Source organism: Etheostoma cragini, chromosome 2 (genome assembly GCF_013103735.1).
Source record: "Etheostoma cragini isolate CJK2018 chromosome 2, CSU_Ecrag_1.0, whole genome shotgun sequence".
Lineage (NCBI taxonomy): Eukaryota > Metazoa > Chordata > Actinopteri > Perciformes > Percidae > Etheostoma > Etheostoma cragini.
Genome location: NC_048408.1, coordinates 29,715,477 through 29,725,843, shown reverse-complemented (window position 1 = coordinate 29,725,843; position 10,367 = coordinate 29,715,477). Strand labels below are relative to the sequence as shown.

The 10,367-nt window shown below is 41.3% G+C and overlaps 1 protein-coding gene across 1 annotated transcript in view; it reads right to left on the bottom strand.

Annotated features, from left to right (window-relative positions):
- Positions 1–10,367, bottom strand: part of usp34 (ubiquitin specific peptidase 34) — an 81,641-nt gene that overhangs the window by 18,215 nt on the left and 53,059 nt on the right. Inside the window, 13 exon segments of the mRNA XM_034884239.1 lie at positions 584–669; positions 1,906–1,986; positions 2,313–2,378; positions 2,535–2,582; positions 2,881–2,956; positions 4,544–4,608; positions 4,690–4,785; positions 4,882–4,935; positions 5,025–5,103; positions 6,932–7,082; positions 7,228–7,400; positions 8,364–8,458; positions 9,988–10,089. Coding sequence (XP_034740130.1) covers positions 584–669; positions 1,906–1,986; positions 2,313–2,378; positions 2,535–2,582; positions 2,881–2,956; positions 4,544–4,608; positions 4,690–4,785; positions 4,882–4,935; positions 5,025–5,103; positions 6,932–7,082; positions 7,228–7,400; positions 8,364–8,458; positions 9,988–10,089 — 1,172 coding nt within the window.

Below are 10,367 nucleotides of genomic sequence, written 5' to 3'. Positions count from 1 at the left end.
TATATATGTGTGTATGTGTGTGTGTGTGTGTGTGTGTGTGTACGTGTGTGTGTGTGTGTGTGTGTGTGTGTTGATGTCAACCCGCCTCCATGCATGTATTCCTGTGGTCATGTTTCAGATGTAAACACTGTAATCTCCCCACCCTCCTATTTCATTGGTTTATAGTGTATAAATACACTATGTTATATATACTAGGTTATGTCTTTGTACTGTTAGTTTGGCTTTTCGGTTTATCTGTTTGTCCGGGAAAACTCTTTAACAAAAGTAAAAAACTAAAACTAAAATCAGATGGGTTACTTTTGTTGTTCCACACAATTGTAATTTAAAGTTTTTTCGGGGTTCAAATTTAAATTTAAATAAAACATTGTTTCAAGACCTGGTAGAACTTTCTTAAAATTAAAATATATAGCAAGTCAACCAACTTACTTAAAAAAATAAAAAAAAATAAAAAAGAATGTAAGTGATATCTAAAATTCAAGCAGTTTGTGTATTTTGGGATTTCCTTCCAGATTAACAGCAAAAAACAAGGAGAAAACCACTGAATGGCCAGAGCTGCAAATCCGACCAATCAGGTGAGACGTACCCGTCCTCCATGCCGGGCTGCAGGTAGAGGTGAGCGTGGACCGGACGCAGCCTCTGGATGACGTGAATACACAACCTCTGGAACATCTGGAGGACAGAAGCAGAAGAGACAGGATGGAGAAGGGACTTTAACCACTAGATATAAGTCGGGGGGGGGGCAGAGACCCAGGTCCTGACGGAGGTTTCTGCCGTTTGAAAAGAGGTTTTTCCGCTGTTTTACTGCAGTAAAGGATCTGAATACTTTTTCAAACTATGCCAAACATTCAAATGAACTAATTGGAGAGGAAATTAACTGTTCTGTCCGAGGTTTTCAGCCTGTTAAGAGGAAGTTTTCCTTTTTTTTTTTTTTTTTTATAATCGTCAGCTCGATTAATCAACTGGATAAATCGCAAAGGACACTTGCAGATTATTGTGTTGGTTGAAAGAAAACATCAGTAGAAAACTGCACTTTAAAATGTAACCGTCAGTGGGACAAAATCTTCAAGATGGATTTCCCCTCGGACCCTTTGTCTTTCTTACTGGACAAAATACCTGAACACTTGCTTTCTAAAAAGGACCAAAGTTACATGTTACATATTTTGTTAATGGCCGCAAGAAAAACGGATTTCTATTAATTGGATGAAGACCGGCCCCCACCCTACAGTAGCTCAGTGGAGACAACCAATCAAACAGGTCCATACAATGGAAAATGTGACTAATAGTTTACAGTTAAAGGTTTCTTTGCTTGTGAGAAGATGGACCCCTGTCCTTCTAGGCCTTGATTTAGAATAATTTAAACATACTGATGTGTAATGGTTTGTTTATCCTGCTTCTGTGTAGTCAGTATGGGTGTTGAATGGAGTTCAACCACAAGGTGACCCTTTTATTTTTTATTTTTTGTTGCTTTGACCTTTCATTGAAAGGGTTTAAATGTATTGTATTGTGTTGCTAAAATTGCCTGCAATGTTTAATTAGGGCAATAAATTAAAAAAAAAAAAGATTTAACTGTCAATTGTTCTTTAACTGGTAACCCAAACCCTTTCATATTAAATTCAAAATTCAACTTGTTCAATAAATGAACATTGTAAATGATTTTCTTTCATTTCTTTTAAATTCAATCAGCAGAGGAGTATTTTCAGTGTCGTACTAGTACTTTTACTGCAGTAAAGGATCTAAATATTTTTTCCAGCTATGCCAAACATTATTCAAATGAGCTAATTTGAGAGGCAATTAACTGTAGTAACCCAGGCAAACAAAGCGAGATTTAATATTCAACGTAACTGCATATTTTCCTCATGTTGTGCAGATAATTTGTGTTATGATTTGACACGGTGAATAACTCACTTGTCTGACTATCTGATTGGGGCACTTTATGAGGATCTGCATCGGCCACCAGTTGTCGTCAGCCATCCGATCCAAAAACCACTGAAACACAGGAAAAGGTATATTAAAAAAAAAAAAAGTTATTAAATAGGGCTGGGGATTACAAAAATGAAAAAGGGAAATACAAACGATTTTCCAATTTAAAATCGATTTTCATTTAATTTTCAGTTTATTCTGTATCATATGAAACTAGAAGATGAGAGGAGTCACTATATTTCTGTCGATTCAGCAATTTAGGACAAAGACAACACGCTTGTGATCCAAAGCACACAGAAATACACAGAAAGAACAATACAGGGACGCGTGAACTGATAAAGGGAAGCTTATATTTCCTGTTTATTTCCATAATTTCACATTTCATTTCAAACCTCGCAGGCGGCCTGGCTGTTGTTGAACTGTTTGGTGAGGAGTTCGATCCACTGCAGCATGGTGGGCTGGGGGGGGGGGGGGGGGGGGGGGGGGGGGGGGGGGGGGGGGGGGGGGGGGGGGGGGGGGGGGGGGGGGGGGGGGCAGGAGGGAAACACATCAGTCCGATTGTCTTCCAGCAGTTTAAAACCAAATGTGCCGACACTAAGGGGAGCGTGCGTTACCTTCTCCTTGGAGTGAATGAACGTCTCAAGGACAAAGGACGTGCTGAGCTGCAAAGGAAACGACATTTATCGTATATAAATTAGCATTTTGTATTTGTAGCTTAATTAAAAGGTGTTACATCCATACATTTTAATAGCTATAAAAAATATATTATCAGTAAATGCTTTGTTACGTTGTGTTATGTAATGGGGTTGTATGGTTGCATTTTGAGTAAGTGTCAACGAAGAAACATTTTAGTATTTCTTAATTACCATAAACATGTTTAATGGTCAAAACGACCTTTTTTCACTGTAAAATCTGACATTAAAGATGAAATAAAATGCGTGAATCTGTTTTATTGCTCACCTTAGCGGTCATGAGGGAGACGGCTTTAGGGTCCGGTAGCGTGCTGGGAATGCTGCTGCAGAGCTGCCACATGAAGCTGGGCGGTAGGTGGTCATAAAAACAAATCAAAATCCCTTTAATTAAGGATCTTAAAGGGTAACCACCGTTTTTCCAAACCTGGAACCCTATTTTCCTGTGTTTGTGTGTCTAAGTAAGTAAGTAAACTTTATTTTAAACGCACCTTTCACAGACAAGAAGGGTCACAAAGTGCTTTACAGTAAAAAACAAATAAAACAGCAACACCTAAAATACTGAGCCATGTTGCTGGTTAAGAGCTTGTCTAAAAAGACTTGTCTTCAGGTGTTTTTTAAAGGTTTCCACAGAATCCAACGCTCTCAAAGCCAAAGGTTTGAGAGGTCCAGAGCCTCGGAGCCACCACAGAAAAGGCTCGATCACCTCTGGTTTTAAAACGTGTTCTGGGGACAGTTCGATGGTCTGAAGACCTCAGAGAGAGACCAGGAGCGTGGGGAGGCGTGTAATAGATCCTGGAAGTAAGCGGGAGCTCGACCATGCAAGGCTCCATAAGTGGTGATTAAAATGTTAAAATGCACTCTAAAACCTACTGGAAGCCAATGAAGAGCCGTAAGTGACTGATGGGATCCACAGTCTTTGACATTGGTCCAGTGTCAAGTGAGATCGCTGCAGTCGGCAGCGGCAAATCAAGCTGCAATGTATGTGTATATAAAATGTGTTCAGCTTGTATTTCCCTTCACTAAGGTGCTTGTTTTGCTTCTGACAGACTTAGATCAATATATCAATATTCTAAGTGTCTGACAAGATTTTGGAAAGGATCCCTTTGAAGACAGACCCTAAAAACCTCTTTGAGATCTCTCTGCAACCCACCAGGCTCCATTTAAAAAAAAAAAAAAAATACTTCTGACGGTTGGAAAAGTGGAAAGACGACCCAAACATGTCTTTTCATAGTTGTATTTTGTTTCTGTCTGCTTTGAATGAAGTGTATTTTACGTTGATAAGATGATTGTTTACATGGAGTCTGGTGAGTTCAGCCAACGTAATATTGCGGATGTTTAAACAAAGGAAACGTGGACCCTCCTTAGAAGTCCTTTCCATAATGTTGTCGGACTCTTAGAATATTAATCTGAGTCTGTCAGCAGCAAAACCAGTGATTTTGTGAAGCCAAATACAATCTGGACAACGGCCCTCTTAACTTACATCGTAGCTTGTTTAAAACTCGACAAACGTCAAAGATTGTTGTTCCCGTCGGTCAGACACAAAAAAACATAGAAAAACAGGGTTGGAAAAACCTAGTGTTGGACTATGTTCACGTGATTTCTAACCAGTCATGCTTATGTATTTTATTTGAATGCGTTGCGTGGTCTTCTCTCCATGGGAGAGACGTGATTCCTTCTGGTGTGTCTGTCTGTCTACTTGGCTCTTATTGGGAAGGTTGGAGGAAAAAGAAACGGTAGGTACCCTTTAAATCCAAGTAATAACTTGGGTAAGAAGTCATTAGTTCATTCTGTCAAAACATAACTGTTTTCTGAGGTTTAATACCTACGTATACGTATCTCATTTAGATTTATATTCAGTGTTGTGTGACTGATGTACTGTGTTGTTGTAACACCGTAACTTTCTCGGGATCAATATCTATCTATCTACTTACCCAAAGTAGGTGTGTTCAAATATATTTTTATCCTGGAGGAACTGCATGTTGTCGTGCCAAATCCACTGAAAGAAACACAGACAGGTTAAAGTAACATTTAAATGTACTTTATATAAATCAAACTTTAAAAAGCAGAGCCTCAGTACCTCCAGCAGATCAGGAGAGACGTCAAAGCTAAAGTCCTTCCCGTTCTCCTCCTCCAGCTCCACCCTCTTGTAGAAGAGCATGTAGGCACTGTGTGTCTGCAAGTTCAACCAACACTTCACCATTACCTTCTGGTTCGCTCGCGTGGTGACGAAAAACCGAATGAGATTTTAATAAAACCAAAACATCTGTACCTTCTCGAAAGAGAAGTCCATGAACTTGTCCGTGACGGAGTCGTAGGTTTTAGTCTGAAAGGAGAAATTAATGTCAGCGAGATCCAAAAGCAACACAACACCATTTTTGTTTTTATTTCTCTTCTGACTGCGCTGACTCGTACCGTCATTTCCCCCCCGAAGCACTCGGAGGCCAGCTGGGCCGAGTCGAAGGGCTTCACCTCGGCATCGTTGAACAGGTACCTGCAAAGCCAAAGTAGCATCACTGTCACTATATGGAGGGGTCAGACAACTATATAACGACATTTGGGTGGCGGTTCCCTGAGGCATGAAAACACAGCGACAGTAGACAGGCGTGTTGTTGTATCTCCCCATCCAACTGCATGTCTGAGCAACTTCAGACTTTGAAAAAAACAAACAGTGTGCAGTTAATTGATGTCTCACTGTAAAAAGTCCTTAAAACTAATCATTACTTCCACTTTAACCTGCTAACCCGTTTGCGCCGGATGCTTTGCAACGACACATCTGCCGCCGGTTACTGCGTTGCGCAACTCTGACCCTCCTGCCGGCTGCTGCGTGGCGCAGCATTTTGTACCCGTCGGGCTTTTCATGACGCGTGCAGCAGAGAACGCACGTCATTGGTTCAAAATACACATGAGGCGGGTCTTGTTGGCTAATTAAAGCCACGTGACCACCAAAATGTACCGTAGTTTGCTGGAAATCATGTCAATCAACCAGACATACATGTGCGTTTGTTGATGAATTTTTGAGAGACGAGCGAGAAAACGGCTCCGACAGAGGAAGCAGTCGATGATGATGATGAAGACATCCTCCCTCCCAAACTCCTCACTATCTTCCACCTCAACGTCACCGCCCTCGCTGTCCAAATCCTCCTCTGATTGCCGTTTTCTCGCTCGTCTCTCAAAAATTCATAAACAAACGCACATGTATGTCTGGTTTATTGACGTGATTTCCAGCAAACTACGGTACATTTTGGTGCTCACGTGGCTTTAATTCGCCAACAAGACCCGCCTCCTGTGTATTTTGAACCAATGACAATGCGTTCTCTGCTGCACGCGTCATGAAAAGACCGACGAATGCAGAACGCTGCTCCACGCAGCAGCCGGCAGGAGGTTCAGAGTAGCGCAACGCAGTAACCGGCGGTAGATGTCTCGTCGCGAAGGGGCCAAAAATAACGCTCCAAAAAGGGTAGGCTAAATTTTGGTGAGGTGAAAATCTGGCACAAGCTTTATCTTAATAAAATGGGTTCTATTGGCACCCATGAGTCTCGCCTTTAAGCTACAGGAAATCCTTCCTACCACAGGCAATAAAACTCTTTAACATGTCATCACCGGGTGCTAGATGAGACTTTTAGACACCACACTACTGCACTGAGGGCAACCTGCACAGTTGGTTTAATTACATTTTAGCAAACATTTAGCATGTTATTTAAGCATCCTGTATATATTTAAATTTAATTTATATTTATATTCTGTGTTGTGTGACTAATGTACGTGTGCTGCTGTAACACCGTAATTTCAATATCAATATCTATCTATCTATCTATCTATCTATCTATCTAACCCCCAAAAAGTTTTCTCATGCAGTACAAATATGTAATTTCCGGCTATTCTAAAATGGTTTATTTGAATATTTCTACATACTGGGGTCCTTAAACAGTCTCGGACTTGCATAAACTGGATCTGACTGGGAAGTGCAGACTCTTGTGAATCTAATGAGGCCAACCTTATTCATGTATATATATATATATATATAAATCCCAGTCTCATGAAACATTACAACCACAAACTAGAGTCTTTGGGCATTTAGAGGATGGATTGCTTTCCTACGTACAGTATCTGGACAATAATGAGGTTTCTAAGCAGTTTCAGGAACAGTAGGGGATCGACCAGGGCCAATGATCGGTGTCTCCGTACAGAACAGAACTGTTGACCCGATATCTCACTCTAAAGATGCTCTGTCACCCCTCTAAAAAATAAATAAATAAATAAAGAGGGGTCTCCAGTAGGGAGGGATGGAGTGGAAGAGGCTAGCATGCTTCTGCGCTCACCACTTGTTGTTCTTGTAGGCATGTGGGTTGACTATGTCTCTGATGAAGCTGTAGTAATGGCCGCCGTCCGCTGTGCCCGTGTGCACCGTGACGCCGATGAGGTCATACTCGTAGCTCTCCGTGACGTTTGCCTCGCCCTCTTCCCGAAAACCTGCAGAGCACAAACACCCAGTATATACCACGTATGTTAGCTCATGACGTGAAAACACAGATTTTCAGGAACTTGAAACATATTTGTGGTCTTTATTATTTGTTGTTGTCATTGGTTGAGGTCATTTTGTGAGGTTTGGACAGACCCTCTTTGCGCTCCCCTTTGCCCATGAGGAAGTCCTCGGTGTAGGGCGTCATGTCGAGGCGCAGCGGGAAGGAGAAGTGGGTGTTCACCTTCTCCTTCATCATCGTCACCATGTTGAAGGTGTACCTCATGGTGTTGAAACTCAGGATCCGAGGCAGCTTTTTGAAACACGCCCTGTGGGAGGAGAGACAAAGCAGGGCGTGAGATAAATTAAAAGGAATTAACTCACAGATTTAAATTATGAAAACGCAATAGCGGCTTCCAGAGGCTGGTTTTAGGACGTAAGAGACGTCTCCTGTTTAACAGCCAATAGAGAAGTCAGCTGGTGGAGTCTCCAGAGGCTGGCTTTAGGACGTAAGAGACGTCTCCTGTTCAACAGCCAATAGAGAAGTCAGCTGGTGGAGTCTCCAGAGGCTGGTTTAAGGACGTAAGAGACGTCTCCTGTTCAACAGCCAATAGAGAAGTCAGCAGGTAGAGTCTCCAGAGGCTGGTTTAAGGACGTAAGAGACGTCTCCTGCTCAACAGCCAATAGAGAAGTCAGCTGGTGGAGTCTCCAGAGGCTGGTTTTAGGACGTAAGAGACGTCTCCTGTTCAACAGCCAATAGAGAAGTCAGCTGGTGTAGTCTCCAGAGGCTGGTTTAAGGACGTAAGAGACGTCTCCTGTTCAACAGCCAATAGAGAAGTCAGCTGGTGTAGTCTCCAGAGGCTGGTTTTAGGACGTAAGAGACGTCTCCTGTTTAACAGCCAATAGAGAAGTCAGCTGTTGGAGTCTATAGATGCTGGTTTAAGGACGTAAGAGACGTCTCCTGTTTCAACAGCCAATAGAGAAGTCAGCTGTTGGAGTCTATAGAGGCTGGTTTAAGGACTCTCTCATTCCTATTTATCTATACGCAAGAAATGATATATCCAGCTAAAAGTCTAAAAGGTCGGATGTTGGAACTAAAGTACAGAGAGTCGTTGCTATTGCGATGATACACCGTCTTGTCTCGTCCCATTGGTGTAAACTAGCAGGTTTCTGGCCAGAGCGTTTGCAGGTAGTTGCAAGTTTTAACACGTCTTGTTGTGAAACTAAACTGGGCTTTAGGGTTGTTGTTTGTTTTTTTACACGTGCTGCTTTAAATAAACGGATCCACCGACCTTTTCTCTGCACGGACCTTCTTGCCACACTGGGAGCAGGTGTACATGTTGTCGCCTTCCAGAGTGTCTTTGATCGTCACCTCATCCAGAGATTCCTGGAAAAAGACAAAAACAGCAGAAAGACGTTCCCAGTGTCAGTGTTTTTCCTCTATCGGATATTTCTGGATTAATGTTCCTGCTGCAGTAATGTGTATGCTGCATTTTCCTGCAGTAAACGTTGGGTGTTATATTCACTCCTTTATATAGTGTTGGGGTCTGGACTTGATCCGTTGTGGGACAAATATGCTCAAACCAGAGCGGTCTTGGAAAAAGGTGGTCATATCCAGAATAATGTTCTGAATTGAGTCAGGAATACATGTTTATCACAGAAAATAAGGAAAGGCCGTTGATTTGAGGTAGAAAAAATGCACCATTTTTCTTCTTTAAAAAAATTTGAAATGGGTAAATTTCACCCAAATACCGTACAAGGGTTAAAGAGGAGGAGAACTTTCTCAACACAAAGAAACACGTCATCCTTCATTTTGTCACAAACATTCAACATCAACACATCTGGAGATACGTGGTTTCCACAGGACAGGAAGGGGATGAAAAACTATAATCTGCCTGTTGTGTGTATTTCCTTGATGTTGTCCCAGTGTCTCCAGCATGGATCCCACCAGAGGGACAATGTCTCAGAAACAGACTGGATTCTCTGTAGCAAAGCTCAAATTGAGTCAGATCATCGTCCCGGAGGACTTCTGACACAGAGTGTAGCCTGCACACAGGTTTTCCTACTTTAACAATCAAGTGAACATCGGACTCGGTGGACAGAAACACGACTACAAATGAATTATGGTGTTTTGCGTCAGGTGGGCGTGTGAATATGTCTCTCATATGAAAATTAAAGACAAATGTAGTGGAGGATAAAGTACAATATTTGCCTTTGAGATGTACTGGAGTACTAATATGAACTAGTAAAAAATGTAATTACTCAAGTAAAAAAAATTCAAGCTCTACTGAGTCAAAATCGATTCATAGAATAAAAAAAAATAAAAAAAAAATCGTTTTGATGATTTTTGTATTTTTCTTTTGTAATGGCGTTCATACAATCACATGGGAAAAGTAACATTTACATATTCTGAATCGTGTTTTTAATTGAGTAAAGAGAAAAGTAGTAGTAAGAGTATATAGTACAATATTTGTGTTCGAGATGTACTAGAGTACCAATATGGACTAGTGTGAAAAAAAGAAACTTAAAAAATTAAAAAAAACAGCTCTACGGAGTCAAAATCGATTCATATTATTTTTATTTTGTAATGGCGTTCATACCATCACATGGGAAAAATAACAACATATACATATTCTGAATCATGTTTTTTTTGGGGGGGGGCATTTTTAGGCATTTAGGGGGACATGCCGCAAGGGCCGCTGCATCGTGGATCAAACCCCTATATATGGGCGCCCGCTCTACCAACTGAGCTATCCGGGCGCCGCTGAATGGTGTTTTTAACTGAGAATTGTTTTTGAATCGACTCGTGAGACTAAAATTTGATTATTGAAGTGTGACATTTTCTGAATGGTGCACCCCTAGTTCCTACAGTACAGTACTTGCGTTGTTTTAGTAGCATGTGTTTTGTGTACTCACGTAGATGTTCTTCATGTCCGCCACTTGACATCTGACGGTGTAGAACTCCTCTGCAGTCTGACTGACGTGGTCACAGTCCTGCAGGACAAACAGCACGAAGCGTCATTCAAACTGTTAAAACACGACGTTAACGCTGTGACTCGTGGATTAAACTACCGGGACGTCCCGGACTAAAGGCTGTAAAAGTTAGTTCATCTGTATAAAGTCAACGTTGACTTCCAGTCTCCTGTTTGACTTGGTTTTAATCAACATATTTTTTCTTTAAATATTATATGTATCTGGATTAATACATTTTTTCCCCACTCAAAATATTTTTTAAATCCCCCCCCCCTGAAAATATTTTGTAAGTTTTATTCCCCCTAAAAAATATTTTGTAGATT